This window comes from Aquila chrysaetos, chromosome 16 (genome assembly GCF_900496995.4).
Source record: "Aquila chrysaetos chrysaetos chromosome 16, bAquChr1.4, whole genome shotgun sequence".
Taxonomy (NCBI): domain Eukaryota; kingdom Metazoa; phylum Chordata; class Aves; order Accipitriformes; family Accipitridae; genus Aquila; species Aquila chrysaetos.
This window is the reverse complement of record NC_044019.1, coordinates 14,006,397-14,022,763: the sequence shown is the minus strand read 5'-3', so window position 1 is coordinate 14,022,763 and position 16,367 is coordinate 14,006,397. Positions and strand designations below refer to the sequence as shown.

The 16,367-nt window shown below is 41.5% G+C and overlaps 1 protein-coding gene across 17 annotated transcripts in view; it reads right to left on the bottom strand.

The window, feature by feature from the left end:
• Positions 1-16,315, bottom strand: part of SERGEF (secretion regulating guanine nucleotide exchange factor) — a 168,843-nt gene extending 152,528 nt beyond the window's left edge. For 16 of the 17 annotated variants that reach the window (XR_003926987.1, XR_003926988.2, XR_003926986.2 and 13 more), the window contains exons 1-8: positions 15,771-16,315; positions 13,730-13,868; positions 12,850-13,005; positions 12,415-12,509; positions 9,546-9,606; positions 8,042-8,155; positions 7,679-7,741; positions 4,150-4,308 (exon numbers count right to left, since the gene is read on the bottom strand). Coding sequence is in view for 14 of the 17 variants with exons in the window: in XM_030039613.1 (XP_029895473.1) it covers positions 4,150-4,308; positions 7,679-7,741; positions 8,042-8,155; positions 9,546-9,606; positions 12,415-12,509; positions 12,850-13,005; positions 13,730-13,868; positions 15,771-15,794 (811 nt within the window). In the remaining 3 variants the exon portion in view is untranslated. The remainder of the gene's footprint in view (positions 1-4,149; positions 4,309-7,678; positions 7,742-8,041; positions 8,156-9,545; positions 9,607-12,414; positions 12,510-12,849; positions 13,006-13,729; positions 13,869-15,770) is intronic. The other variant, XM_030039614.1, reaches the window with a different exon arrangement.
• Between the last annotated feature and the right edge of the window lie 52 nt (positions 16,316-16,367).

Sequence of the window (16,367 nt, the reverse complement as noted above, 5' to 3'; positions counted from 1 at the left end):
TGTGAATTTCTGCATGAACAGAGTGTCCAGCTTTTATCCACCCAGTTTGTTCCTATGTCTATCCAATGAGAAAAGTTTTAATTTACTGTCAAGACAGCTGCAATTACGAATGTTTTATTATTACTACTCTGACCAGGATTAATGTTCTGGGAAAAAAAAAACCACAAACATAACTCTATTTGTAATGGCCTCTTAAAATTCCACTACCTTCTGTGGAAAACACAACATGATTTCAGATAGAGTACCATAAATGTTGAACTATTAAATTTTGCATCATGGTTGGACTATTAATTAGAAAAAACTTACCTATTCTTTCATGGAGCAAAATCCCTATACACTGCAATGTCTTTCCAAAGTATGTTCCTACCTTCCACAATGAACAGAGAGAAGCATCATCCTACAATATCCCTTCCTTGCATTTTCCTGTGTCCAAAAATCACTCTATTTTGCTTCCTTTCCACTAATTGTCAAAATCTCCAGAGTAAAGTGAGCAGGAATTGTTTATATCGGTGGTCTCCAAAGTGGAGTGCATGCAGCCCAGGGGATGCACAAGACAATCCACTGGAGGGCAGGAAGAAAATAATAAATAAATTAATTAACATTTTAATTTATTAATAAATTAATAATGGTTTTAATTTAGTTAATAAAATAATATTTTAAGTAGTGTTTATTTCATATTTATCTCCTTTTTAAAGTTTCTATTGTGCATGTTTTAGAGCTTGCATAACACTACAGTAGTACATGTCTATAATTTATAAATAAATAAGTATAAATATATTGGGGGTGCATTCTCAAAAAAATTTTACTGATAGGGGTGCACAATCAATAAAGTTTGGAGACAGCTGGTTTATGTGACTTCAGCCCCAGGAAACTGAAGCAGCATTTCCTCCTTTGCCAGAAGGAGGTAAAAATAACGGAGGAAGAACTGCATGCAGGGAAAAGTTTTCAAGTGGGCTGCATTTTTCAGTTACTTAGTTGCAAGTTTAATCACAGGCAGGGAGTGATTTTTCAGAAACAGCTAAGTGCTTATCTAACACTATGCCTACTAGTTGAGCAACGCTTGAAAATCCCATGAGATTCTGATTGGCATCTAGAGGCTGCCAAAGGCCATTCAAAATCTTATTCTGGATGACTTAGGTTCAGGTCCATTGACTTTCAAAGAGATTTAAAATCTAAATACATAAACTTCAGTTTCAGCAATAACTTATGCCACTGCATCGCTTGGCCAGTTTTCTAATGCAGTTGTAAAGTCAGCCTATTTTTACTTAAATTACTTTCAAACACTCATGAAAAATCTCTGCTAGTCGCTCTGCACACTTTTTTTTCTTCTTCTTAAATATCACCTACGAAAACAGTCACTTCATTTCTGTAATGGCCATGGATAAGTATCAATTAAGAGAAACTTTAAAGTTACTAAAACTTTGGAGAAGTTTTACTTAGTGGGTATGCATTATGAAGAAATAGTGAAACAAGGCAAACCATGTTGTCAAGAATCTCTTTTTAAAAATTAGGTTATCCTGACTAATGTCTTTTTTTCCACCATTTCTGTTCCAGTGAAAATGACACTAAGCACTTTATTCAATAATTACACATTTTGAGATAAATTCCTTTACTCCACCTGAAAAGTTTCCAAGCAGCACGTAGCATTGATTACAGCTCTGAAATTTTCAGTATAGCATCCTCTAAAAATCAGAGTTCAAACGTTTCTTTTAAATAGCTAAGAGTGCAGCTAGAGTAATGCAGTTTTTCTACATGACATTTCTCTCATGTACTTCGATGTCAAACAATGAATGCTATGAAACAAAACACTTAACCAATTTGTTTTTCTAGTCATGCATCGCATCCCTCCAAATTCTAGCACCAAGAGTTCACAGTATACGGTAATTAAAACAGACACTTTTCCCACAGAGCAAGGGACATGACTGCATAACTGTTTCAGGATTTACAGCACCAATGTAATAGAACATTTCAGCACATGCTGACCTTTGGGCATCTAAGAACTCCATTTAAATAAAACTACCCATGCTGAAGGCCAAGCACTCCTTGAACCAGTCCCCATAATTACAGAACCCAGTAAATAACAGTAACAGATCTGTGGTCCCTTCTGCAGTTTTCCTAACAAACAGGTTGTATCCTGACAGACCAATAGGCTCTTCCATCCCCAATGTGACTCTCGGAAAAACGCTTTCACCTGCTCTTCATTTCCTCACCAGGCAGTTTATACAAGGCAAAAGCAGAAATGCATGTATGCTACCGCTGCCAATATAACTCTGGCTGTTCTGTTTGTTCTTTGGAAGACTTTCATCCTCCTGTTAGTCTTAACTATCACACCACACTGTGCAACAGAAGCAGATAGCACAGACTGTTCACACATGAACACCACAAAACAGTTTCAGATGTCTGTCTTACCTATCTCGTCTACCTTCCTCTCCTGCTTTTGTGTTTCACAACAGAGCAACAATACAAATGCATTCAGATGACCTTCATCAGATCAACCATCCTTTAACGCATGAGTGTCATTACTGCATAACCTTCCTCTTATCTCTTCCTAGGAAAGAATCTAACCTTACAGCCCTCTGCATGTGGCAAGCTTTCACACTGTCCTCACTGGAAAGGTTCCCAGGAAGGTACAGCTTCAACATTAAATCTTCTTCCATTTCATCTTCAGGGGATGCTCTTCAATTTTAATGATGCCTCTTTTTACCTGTCTTTTCTAAACATTTTCTGGGTTTGACCACAAACACACACACACATACAAGCCAGCTTATTTTAATTTATTGACTTTCTTCTGAACACATGATTTTATTTGTCCTTAAAACACTTTACTAAAGAAGAGCAGCACAAAAAGCTAGGCTCACTCAAAGTACAGGAAGGTTAGAACAGTTGTGCAAAGCCATGTAATTTATTTCACTTACTGCAATGAGACCATGTCTTCTCAGATGGGATGGCAGAACCAGAGGTTTCTTGGCTATGCCTGTTCTTAAGATCCTCAGCTAACACTCAGGTAACCTGGGAATGGTACATATCTATCCCCCACACCTTTCAGACAGACACTTGCTAGGATTATCTTCCCCTCTGCCTAATTCCTGTGCCCTGAATGAGAGTTTTGCCCATATCTTCCTGCCAAATATAGTCATATATCTTGGAAGCTGCAGCCGTATTTTCCTGCATCTCTATTTTCTCAAGTAAGTTTTCCACCTTCTTTTCTCTCCAAAGAAGATGTCATAACTCACCCAGTAGAATGATCTTTAGAAGCTCGTATGTATTCTGGTATACCACCAACCTGATGATGCAGAGGGGCTGCATCCCTCCAGTGTGTACATGCAGATGCTACTGCATTTATGAAAATGCTACGCCCTCCGATCCATAAGCACAATACTACTTCAGGGACAGAAGCCAAAGGATGTCTGTTGTCCTAGTTTCAGCTGGGATAGAGTTAACTGTCTTCCAAGCAGCTGGTACAGTGCTATGTTTTAAGTTCAGTATGAGAAGAATGTTGATAACACTGATGTTTTCAGTTGTTGCTAAGTAGTGTGTTTAGACTAAAGTCAAGGATTTTTCAGCTTCTCATGCCCAGCCAGCAAGAAGGCTGGAGGGGCACAAGAAGTTGGCACAGGACACAGCCAGGACAGCTGACCCAAAGTGCCCAACGGGGTATTCCATACCATGGGACGTCACATCCAGTATATAAACTGGGAAGTGGGGGCGGGGGAATCGCCGCTGGGGGACTAGCTGGGTGCCGGTTGGCGGGTGGTGAGCAATTGCACTGCGCATCATTTGTACATTCCAATCCTTTCATTATTACTGTTTTCATTTTATTAGTGTTATCATTATCATTATTAGTTTCTTCTTTTCTGTCCTTATTAAACTGTTCTTATCTCAACCCGTGGGTTTTGCTTCTTTTTCCCGATTTTCTCCCCCATCCCACTGGGTGGGGGGGGAGTGAGTGAGCGGCTGCGTGGTGCTTAGTTGCTGGCTGGGGTTAAACCACGACATCTGTCCTCATCATTTTCAGGAGACAACAGCTGCTCAGGTGAAACTGCAAAATTCTGCATCCAACCAGTATCAGTGAGAAAGAACACTGTTTGCATGCAATAAAGACAATTTACTGTTTTGGTGCCATAAGTTACTGTTTTTTAGACATCCTACCTGTTTGTGCCACCAAGTGGGTCCAGCCACTCCAAACTGCTCCAATCTTTTCATGGAAGAAAAACTCAGTCTCAATCTTCTTGGGCTCCGCAAGAAAGATCTCTTTGCTCACTAGCTGCCCATGTTTGTTGCTACCCCAGACATACAGGTGTCCTTCATCTACAATAGACAGAGAAGTAACATTTGTTGAAAAGTGATATACATAGAACACCACCAGATACAGGCTCTGTCTCAGCTCAGTGATGCTGAGGAAAGAACAACATTTCATTCAATTTGTGTGTTCACTGTATGCTTTTTCCTACCATTCTTTACCACATGTGCGCACAGTGTAACTAGGATATCACAAATATTTGCAAGGGCCTTAACAACACAGCCTAGTTTTTGAGGGCTACATGACTCCCTGAAACAACCAGAGCTTTAAGGTCAAACTGCCTAGACCTCATTTCTACTGTGAGCCTCTCAAAGATGACAAAGATGTTTATAGCAAAGGCTAGTTTTTATTAGAAAACTAACCGCAGTAGTCAACTTCTCCGAGAAAAAAAAAAAAAAATCAAAGCATCTTGGGGACACTCACTGAGCAGTCCCACTCAGTCCACTCTGTTCTTACAGGCGAGCTTTTACCTCCACCCCAAAGCTTTGATTTAGTCCAGTAAATAACTTTCTGATTTGCAGCAAATAATTTAACTCCTCTCCAGTACCTGGGACTCTTCAAAGCCTGGCTGGCTGCTCCTGCTCTGCATTACAGCCTCTCTACAAGAGCTACAGACTCCTAGCTCTCTGCTCCTGCCTTCTTCAGCTTAAGCAAATTCAGTAAATCCCCCAAAGCAGAGACAGTCTAATGCTCCTTGTCTCACCTTGCACAGTCATTTCCTAAAGTAATTGGACACATAGCTGTGAACATACAGCTACAGCAGGTACCACCCACCACAAGGCAAAATTAAAATCATGCCTCAAAACAATGCTAGACAACTAGTGAGAGTCCTCTATAAATAATCACTGGTCTTCCCCACCCCTTTTCCAGAATAGACATTTGTGCAAGTGCACACTCCAGGATTACACCCACAGGGATAATTATCTTTACAGAAACATCCACATTGCTTCATATGTTTCACTGGTGCAAGCTGGAGTTGCTCACAGCCTAACGACCAATCGACAGTAACAAGATGACTGTGGAGATGAGTCCTTCTACAAGTATTACACATCATTAGTTTCATCTTTTCAGCACAAAATCATTCCGCCCAGGTGCTAGGCCTCCGTGTCAAAAAACAAACAAACAAACAACCCACAAGAAACACTTAACAGAACATGAGCTGCATCAGGCCTCCCTAAGTCCTTTGCCACCCTGTACAAGCTGCAAGCATAAGAAATAAATCTTGCACACATGAAGTACATGATCATGGGCCCAGAAAGACTGGAAGCCATATCATTTCCAACATGGAATTGTCAGAGCACACGTCCACAACACTCAAAGCTTCTGAAGTCTCAGGTCAGCACTGAACTCTTTAAAAGCAGCATGACAGGAGTAAATCTTTCAGAGGGAATAAAAGAAAAAGTAGGACTTAGGCTACAACATATTTAGTGATCACAGTTTGGTAACAGTAACAGAAGGAATGAGCGGGGAGAATTCCACTATACTACTGCTGTTGAAAAACAAGAGCAAAGGGCTGGGGGAACCCAGTACTTGTTAAGTTACACATTATTGACAGTCATCTGCAGGACTTCCCATGTTCCTCATTAAAACAACACAACTGAAATGAAAAGGAGAAACAAATCAAGCAATTGTTTTATTCGAATTCTCCACTAAAATTGATACATTCTTTCCCAGAGTGAAGTACATACACCTTCTGGAAAGAAAAAAGGGGTCACGGAAACAGCTTGTTTCAACAAAGAAAAACATTATGGTCATTCATGTTTCCACAACTAAATGCACTGCCTCTGTCACCTCCTTTTCTTCTCCAGGAGGTGCATTTGCTTTATCCTGGGAAATGTCATATGCTCAACCCTCATCTCATTTCTTGAGTAGGCTTTAACAAAAACTTAAATACTAAGACTTAGCAACATATTCCCATCATTGGAGGGTTCAGGCCAGTTTGGATACAGGTAGACTACCATCATTTTTTTAAAGGAACTGCCATTCATATTCTCAACAACCCACTTCAACAGCTGTGTCAAAAACCTGCCTGATTGCAGGTGTTTGGTATCCTACCAGCAGGTGGCTCATGAAAGAGAGCCAAAGAAAATTGCATCACAGTGTGACAGATTCCTAGAAGAAAATCTCCATTTAAATACTACACCCTGCAGTAGTATCTTTACTATATCAAGTACCTTTAAAATAAAAAGTATATTTTAAGCAATAACGAGTATCTTGCAGGATGAAGGACAGCAATAGCATCACATTATTAAAGTCTTTGGCACTTATTTTGTTAATCTTGGTCCCCCTGCTGCCAAGTAGACTGCTCTCTTAAATAAAAAGCAAAAGCATGAAAGAATAATCTGTTCACACCCTAAATACAGAGTGCTAATTAGCTAACATAGGTTCTATTTGTCCTTACAGTTCTTCTTCACTAATCACATATAAACTTTGCATCTCAGAATTCAATATAATTTATATCTTGGAGCATCCCCCCATACAACTAAATCTCTGTAGATCTGCATAAGTAAATACTCCAGTGCTCCCTTAATGATGACAGAGGTACCAGATGGCTGCATATTTGCTAAGAACTTGTTCCTATAAAGTTTGGCAAAGACTTGTCTTCGTAAGGTTCAATATATTTTCCACAGTTCAAAACTGTAAGATTACAGCATGAAGAGCTATTCTGTTTCCCCTTCTCCCAGTCTGCCAAGAAAAAAAAAAAAAAAAAACAAAAAAAACACAACTTTATTAGACTTTCATTACTGGATACTTAATACTCCAGCATGGGAGCACTGCCTGAACATCAAAGAACAAATGGCAGACATTACGGAAGTGCCTAAGTGATTAAAGCAACTTCCTACTGCTTTAAATGAGCCTTGTGCTCTTACGTTACCTCACACAGATCTGCACACTGTTATATCAGAGCCACCTAAGATAACTCCAGACCATCGCACATCCCTGCACAGCACAGCCCCATGCAGAGGCATTAGCTCACATAGCAGAAGCAGGATAGCCACTGGTTCCAGCACTCAACCATCCAGAGTTACCCAATGGGGCATCATCCTGCAGCCCCAGAGACTTACCCAACCATGTGCTTCCACAAATCCTTTCAGAGCGTCTAACCATTAAAAAGCCCAGACCCTTACTTACTCATAATGACTAAGTCACACCTGACCCCAAGAAAAAACACACGTAATTCAGAAAATTCAAAACCTGAATGCAGCTCTTAAAAAAAAGAAAGTTCTCAGAATCTAAAACTATTACAAAACAATTAACCAGCACCAACCAGGCCAGATCAAATTTTACCAGTCTAACCAAAAATTGGCAAATGTTTCCAAAGCACAAAAACCTTTATAGGCTGAGACAAGGAATTTCACTTTTGTACCTAAGGCCTACCTGTGAGTGACACCGAATGATAGGAGCTTGCAGCAACTGTCTTCACCTTTACTTCTTCCAGGCCTAGAGAAAAATTAGTCTCATAAAATTTGTACAGCAGGTATAATTTTATGTATAAACATGCATACAAGCGTAACAGGATGATGATAAATTTTGTAAAACCCTCTGCTTTTGGGCCATAGACATTGCAAGACTATCCTTTTCTCCCATAGATTATGAACTTGTACGCTCATTCTATCCTTCAGATACTGCACTACATGTTTATAATACCAAGTGGCTTTATAATAAAAGGATGCTACATATCACTCCAAATTATATTTCTGCTCTATCCACCTTTACAAAGGAATCAGATTCCTGGATTACCTGTTATTTCACAGGGTTCTTTTGCTGTCAGGAACAGGGGAAGGGTTTTTCCTTGGTTTGCACGCTTTGCCCAAGACGCCATGCCAGTTCCCCACTGAAGCACCAAACCACTCTCTTTCCAGAGTAAACGCAAATAGAAGAGATTAACACACATCAACCAACAACAAAATCACTTAACTCATTAATTAGTTTTAAAGGTACATTCACTTCATTTTCATTGATTCAAATTACACTTTAAAAGATCTTTATGCCAGAAACATATGGATAACCCTGGTGAAGTCATCAAGCAACAAACAGTTGTAGTCTAATTATACAGGTAAGAAAACTAAGAAGATACTAAGCAACCTGTATCAGCTCTGAGGCCTACATTAGGACATTATTGAGGACTTAGTAACAGAAGTCCCATAGCTGTAGCACCTCCAGAAGGGATACAATTTACTTATTACTATAAGTTCATTGCACTTTCTCTGCCCTTTCCTTCTCTTCATGCTAATTTGTTTGTGCAGTCCAGCGCACACTGAGGGAGTGAAGTCACTTGTCTTCTCCTCAGGAGCTTTCAAAGACTTGACCTAGCTCTGAAACAAGATGTTCACCGAATGCAGAGCTCAGGGAAGTTTAATTCCCAGTATTCTTACAAGCACCAGAGATCCCACTCTTCTTCCAAGCATCTCCTTTGCATCTTCAGCTAGACTCCACCACCTGGAATCCATACTAAAGTTCATGCAAAACTAAAGCAAATAAAAGAGCACATATAGTTGTTGTTCCTCAATTTTAATACAACCATGCCACTTGGAAGGTTTACAGTTAGTCCATGAACAAACTCAAAGTCTCTAAGAGCAGCAGGAGAAATATTTAGACATTATGACTCTCCCAAGTATACGCACAGCAGACAGTGGGAGAAAAGAGTCATAGGACCAGGTTTTTGAAGGTGTGTGAGTGAAATCAACTCCAATTATATCCTTTCCCTCCTCCCTCAATAAAAGAAACATTTCATTCTTGTGATTTTTCCAGGTGTCAATTTCAATTACATCATTAAAAAAGCCACATGTCATGTGCAGTTCCATTTTGAAACATCTTATACAAACCTAAATCCGTTACTTTGCATATTATAACAAATTCAAAATACTAAGAAGATATTTTGATTGACCAGAAATATTTTTTCCACAAAAAGTCTACGTTTATGTTTTGTTTCAGAATAGGAGAAAAGAAGTCAGTAAGTTTTCCACCCATCAGAAAATTAACTTGTTAATAAGGTCACTCTGAGTTCTTGGAGAACAGTTCTTCACCACCAGTTTCCAGCAAGATGTTTCTAGCATAGTTATTATTCATGTTAATTTTTACCAAAATCTTAGTATAAGAGTTACAGGAGTATTTTCCCTGTGATATTTAAAATAAACAGAAGCTAAAATAAATTTCATCTTCTTTCCCCCTCTCTCCCCCTCCAAGCTCTTAAAACTCCATTTCATTTGTTACTGAAATGATATTAAAATTATGACATATTTACCTGTAGCAGCAAGGGCATGTCTCAGTCCTGCAGCAACATCGACCACCTTCTCTTTGAGAGACTACTCAAATAAAAGAAAAATATATTTTAGTTGCTTTTTGCGTTTAGTGCCTCTGAAAGCAAAATACACCAAACAGACAGAAGTAGAACACTATGAAAATAGTTCTCACAATTCCAGCCTGCATGTCACAATGCATACCAACATTTTGTATCATAAAGGAAGAAAATTTTGGCCAAGAAAAATTAGTGGAAACATCTTCAAAAAAAAAAAAAAAAAAAAAATCAAGCAAAGCAACTGGATGTACAGCTTTGTGGCAATAAATAAAAAGCCACAATCAAAATCTTCACATGAAAGAAGGAACCTTGGCGATACAAATATGTTTATTTCTTAATTTTAACTCGGTGTTCCTCAAGAATTACACCAAAACCTCCACAGCAAATACCAGCGACAAGCAGTAACAATTTCCATCAAGCTGTTCAGTCTTACCAAGTTCTGCAGTCACAAACAATACTACTGATAGTACCACCTATACCACTGAAGGTTGCCCAATATGATCATCCAAAGACAACTATATCACCAAGTCATGTGTGCATAAAATTAGTGAGTTAAATTTTGTCCTGGTTTCAGCTGGGATAGAGTTAATTGTATTCCTAGCAGCTGGTACGGTGCTATGTTTTGAGTTCAGTATGAGAAGAATGTTGATAACACTGATGTTTGCAGTTGTTGCTACGTAGTGTTTAGTCTAATGTCAAGGATTTTTCAGCTTCTCATGTCCAGCCAGTGAGAATGCTGGAGGGGCACAAGAAGTTGGCACAGGACACAGCCAGGGCAGCTGACCCAAACTGGCCAACGGGGTATTCCATACCGTGTGACGTCACATCCAGTATATAAACTGGGGGGAGTAGGGGCAGGGGATCGCCGCTCGGGGACTAGCTGGGTGTCGATCGGCAGGTGGTGAGCAATTGCACTGCACATCATTTGTACATTCCAATCCTTTTATTATTCCTGTTGTCATTTAATTAGTGTCATCATTAGTAGTTTCTTCTTTTCTGTTCTATTAAACCATTCTTATCCCAACCCACAAGTTTTACTTCTTTCACCGATTTTCTCCCTATTCCCACTGGGTGGCGGGGGGGAGTGAGTGAGCGGCTGCGTGGTGCTTAGTTGCTGGCTGGGGTTAAACCAAGACAAGTTTGCACAAGGTACTTCAATTCTGGCACTTTTCCACTTCTGAGTACTCTGCAAATTTATTATTCTTCTTACAGATGTAACACTATTTAAAATAGATGGCATCAAGCCCAAGCATTTAACAGGGATACAAACCAAAAGAGAAAATATTCCAGATGAATGAATGGTCTACATGGTCAGGGAGGTGACAGATTCAGATTAGCACTGTCAATGCTACCATTTTGAAGGCACCATACTGGAATGATGCTCCCAGGAAACACCAAGGATACAGAAACATCAGGTGAGTTAATCCCTGTTCACTAGGGGTTACCTAGGGAATCAGCTGTCCTTATTCTCCTACATTAAAAAAGCAACAAAGGAGTATCTGGCATAAGCCATGAGGCTAAATTTCTTGTCTGAGAATCCTTCCTGCTCTGAAGTTATTGCTTTCATTAGACATGACAGGTCATGTGGATGGAAGAGTTTCATTAGTGTTCTCCAAATAAGAAACTACAGTGTAAATTAGGGATTAATTAGAATTCCTGTGAGAAGTTTATTTAAACTGTTAGGCTTATAATCAACAGGAAACTTTTGTGATGTTACAAAAGTCTCAGTACCTACCTGTCAAAACATTTTAAAGCAATTAATCTGGAGCTATTCTGAGCTCCCCACCAACACTCAGCAGCACCTCACCTGCAAATATCACCATAGACTTCCACATGACTTACAGGAACAACATGAGTCAGAGTCCAGCCTTCAGCATTTACAACTGAAGGTACTGAACAACAGAGAAATTACCATCTAACTTTTCCATCCTGTTTCCTTGGAAGCTCATATTGTTTGGTAAATACTGAAGGTTAGATAAGAAGCAAGTCAGTGTACTTGTCAGTTCCTTTACATGCAAAAGTAAAAATCACTTTAATCTCAAAAGTGATAAAATAAAAGTTTATTCCCTCAGGTCTAGTTTTCCTACAGCTACATACTTTCTCAAACTACTATTATTTCAGGGGTGACCAAACTTACTTTTATCTAATTGTTTTTACAGCCAAGAAATAATACTATAGTCCTCATTTCAGGGGAAGAAACTCTGACAGTTATAAATACGCTCAAAAAAGCAACATACCTAAAAAACAGACCTGCTGCACAAAAAGCACAAGAGCAATAGATGAAAAGAATTGTCATAGCTAACTTTGTTGAACTCCATCATGCAGCTTTTTTTTTCAGGGGTGGATTATTGTTGGTTTGGTTTGTTTTGCTTTGAACTATTAAGCACAAACCTCCAACAAGGTATAGTGAAGGCACATACTCTTCACATAGCAAAACACATCTAGTATCTTACAAACTTGAGGCAAAGCTTCAGTTGGAGTAAATTTGCCGTTTCGCTACCTTTAGTATCACTTTGTATCATATGAGCATCAGACTCATTCTCCAGATGTTATCGAAATACATTACGAAATGTTATAATACCTAGTGAAATAGACGACTTTCTGTGAGAAGTGGGCAACTTCATACAACACGAAAAGCAGCCTTAGCTTCTCATGTCTGGGTCAATGACCATCTTTGGTCCTTTACTTTGTTTACTGTAACAGGGTCTATAGAAGAGTCTGGCTTAAAGCCCACTGAGGTCAGACAACCTTTGTAAGTTGTTGGAAGCAATATAAAGTACAGAGCTCTAAAACACAATTCCTTTTAAATCTTTACCTCAATCTTTTGTGGAATCAAGCACGGACCTGAAATCTGAGGAACTCCTAATTGTCCAAAAGAGTTAGACCCACAGGATAGAACTAGGCCAGATCCTGCAAAATGAAGTTAGAGCCCAATCAGTAAATCCATGAGCAAAAGCAAAGCACTGTAACATTCTAACAAGCAAAATATCACAGATGAGTAGCTCAAAAAAGGACCTAACACATCCCATTCCAAAGCCCCTGAGACCATAGGCTTCTGGTCTTACACACCATGTTCAGTGAAGGTCTGAAGTTCACTGGGATACAAGGAACATGGAGCAATTTAGTTTTCAAGGCAAGTAGCTTAAAACCTGTGAGTGCCGGTGCATCACACAAGCAATAGCAATGTGAAACTTTCAGCGTGTTCTCTACATCAAGATATTTCTTCAGCTCTTAAGAGAGATAGAATTACCTACTAATATGATTGTAAAATCCCAGCCACAGGCAACTTGTTTTACACAAAAGCCAGACAGGACAGTGCACAAAGTAAAACGCAGTACATCCTCTGTATGATTCAATCCCAACTGCCCATCTTTGTTATGGCCACATACAAAGAGTTCTCCCGCACCTGGAAGGAAAAACAAAACAAAAAACTCATGTTTCATTTCTCAGACTAAAAAGACAAGTGTACACCCATGAGATCCTGTGACAAATAAGGACAGTGATTTTGTGTCATTTTAGGCACTGCAATCAAGCTAAAAAGAAAGATAAACAGTTATTTCTGATGCATCAGAAACTTCTCTGAATAAGTACAGTTATGGAGAGTTGCGTTTGTCAAGGGAGACAATCCATACAGTAAGACAGGCACCTCTCACTAAGATGCATGATGAAATTTTTTTATCACATTCACATCTGTCTGTATTCCTTCTTTCCCATAATTAGCCGTGGCATACAGCAGAACCTTTCAAAGACCAGGTGCTATCTTCTGCTCCTTACCTTAAAACTTCTCAAGATTGAATAACCTCCAGTTTGACTCCTCCCTCCCACCCACCCCCATCCTCGATACAGAAAAATTGACTGCTTTGTATGAAAAGCTGTTATATGAAACAAGTTAAGAAACAGTCCTCACATAGCCATAAAGTAACCACACAAGATAAGCAAAACAGGAATTTCCCCAATTTCCCCAAAAAAATGAGTTAATTAGCACGGGAGGAACCTGTTTTGCAACTAAGAATTGTACTTGCTCAGAAACAGAAGCCGCAAATAGGTGGCAGCACCAAATCAACAGGGAAAACAGAAAAAAAAAAAAGTGTTTAGAAGTCATACACTCCTTGCAAGTGCAACGTTTTTACCAGTGATAACTGCAGAATGTCCCCCTCCTCCAGTAATGCTTTTAATGTCTTGACATTTGCAGGAAACATCTTTCAGTGACTGAGGTACCAGCACATCCTCTTTATGACCAAGACCAAGCTGTCCATAGCTGTTTGCACCCTTCAAATACACACAGAAAAATGACACATTTTTTTTAAACAGTTAACAAAAAAAAAAGATACACATCCACTCCTAAGAGCAAACAAGCTTAGCGGGGACATGTCACAGGTTAACCTGCCAGTATTTGCTCCTGAAAATCCCCCAAAATGGCAATCTTCATTCTTACTGCTGTCACACAGGACCTCCAGAATTACCAGCCAGGACTGTCCTAAATTTTCTGTCACGAAGGCTGCCCTTGCAACCCCAGTATTTTAAGAAACATACTGGAATATATCTTGATAAAACTTTAACTGCAGGCTAACAGTTACTAAGGAGGAAAGCCTCATTATCAGGATGATTACCACCTGTTTAATTTTAACACTAATGATTCCCATTCATCACTAAGATCTCATTCATGCCAATGCCTTCTGGCAGTTCACCTCCAAAACAAGATCGGAAAGACATGCTACCTTGTTCTGGAACCTAAACAAGTAAAGCAGAAACACTTATTCCTCATTAACTAAGCCTTTTAACTTAAAGTGGTCAAAATTAAAATATACCAATCAGTATAAATTTGTAAGTACAAAACTATAGCCACTAAACCGATCATAGAAAGCAACCACTGACAACACAGGAACATGTCAGGGAATTTCTTAGCCAATTTAAGCTCTATTAAGCATCCAACAGTTTGGACTGCAACCTTCATTCACAAAGGTGGATTCAGTAACTTTCCTGGCCCACACACTGCAGTAACAGCAACACTCAACACCCACATTGCTCCCAGCTGGTGATCCCCAGGGGAGACTTGCCCTACCTCACCCATGCTCCTCCTGCCTATCTCCTCTCCATTTGCTCCCCCCACTCCAAGATGCAGCAACCAGTGTATTTAACACACATTTAGCAACACTTTGTACCTACAGAAACAACATTTTAGACAAAAGCAGCAGGCTGCTCACCTCAGCCCATAGTTAACAGGTAGATGAGATGTCAGGATCTGAGCTCAACAGGCAGATCAAGTTGTTGTCTCACAGTCACTACTAGGGGCAGACAGTTTTAGAGCACGCTACTACTTAACAGATGTAATTCTTTTTAGAAGGCGTGTCACAAGCTCTCATTTTAGCCTGTAACTTGCAATGAATTTTCAAGTCTTCAAAACCAGGCAAGCTGAGATAAGGTGCAGAAAGAAAGCAGGTGCCTGAGGAACCGAGAGCCACACGTGTCTATCCCTGCGCTAACATACCTATCTTCATTTACCCTTCCAAGGCTGATGGGTTATTGCCAAACATGACCACCGCAGAGCAAAACGAGCTAACAAGGAAAAGAAATACCCACTTGGTGGCTCTTGGACCTTCTTTGCTCATCAGGTAAAATCACGGCTCTGATGAACCACAAAAAAAAAAAAAAAAAAAAAAAAAAAAAAGTCTTATGCCTTCGGAAGAGCTCAGGATTTCACCCCAGGCTACGCACTTAAAGCGAAACGCGCTTCCACCCGCCCCCCACGCCTGGGTGGCGGCAGCAGGTGAGCAACGCCCCGGCCCCGCGGGGCCCAGGCCAAGGCACAGCTCAGCCGCGGCGGGACGCCCCTGGGCGGGAGGAAGCCGCGGGGCTACAAGCCGTCAGCTTCCCGGCTTCCGCGCGAAGCGGCAAAGAGCCGATGAACTGCGATGAGGGCGACTCACCACAACTTTACTACAGCATTTTTATTTTTTCGGGGAGGGGGGGAACCCTGGGCCGCCCTTCCCCAGGGAAGCGAGGCGAGGGCCGCCGGCAGCGCACACGGCCCCGGCCCCCCCCGAGCCGCCGGGCTCCGCGTCCCGCCCGTCGCCCCTTGAGGGGGCCACGCCGCCATCTCGCGGCCGCGGAGCAGAAGGAGGCCCCAGCTCCCCCCGGCCTCCCTCGCCGCGCCGTGCCGTGCCCACTCACCCACGCGAAGAGCACGGGCTCCATAGCACAGCGGCCCCTAGCCCTTCCCGCCGCGCCGCAGGCCGGGGAGGAAGAGGCGGGCCGGGGCCGGGCTGCGGCGGGGCCCCGCCTCACCCCGAGACGCCGCGCCCCGGGGGGGAGGTCCGTGGGGAGCGCGGCCGTGAGCCCAGGGCGGCCCTTGGGCGCACGTCGCCTTCGCCTGGCGAGGTCCGTCCTGTCAGGGGCGGGAAGGGCGCGGAGCACCGGTTGACCCGCTGAAAGCCCTCGGGAGCGTCTGGGGGGGCGGCTGTGGCAAAGAGCTGCCCGTCCTGGTGGCCTCCCCCGGCCCCCGGTTACCTGTACTCCACCGGCAAGCTCCAGCTCTGGCTGCCGCTTTCACGAAAAACTCCCCAAAAGCCCAAGCGCCCGGTCCTGCCGGCGCTCACAGAGCCCCACGGCTGGCGGGAGGAGCACCCGCCGGGGTCAGGGCCTGTGGAACTCCTCCTCAACACTCACCCGTTCCAACAGGGAAAAAAGACGAAGCCTTTAAAAAATGAGGGGAAAACAAGTAACTCCTCAGGTAAATATATACAGTTCTGAATGGAATTAAATCACACA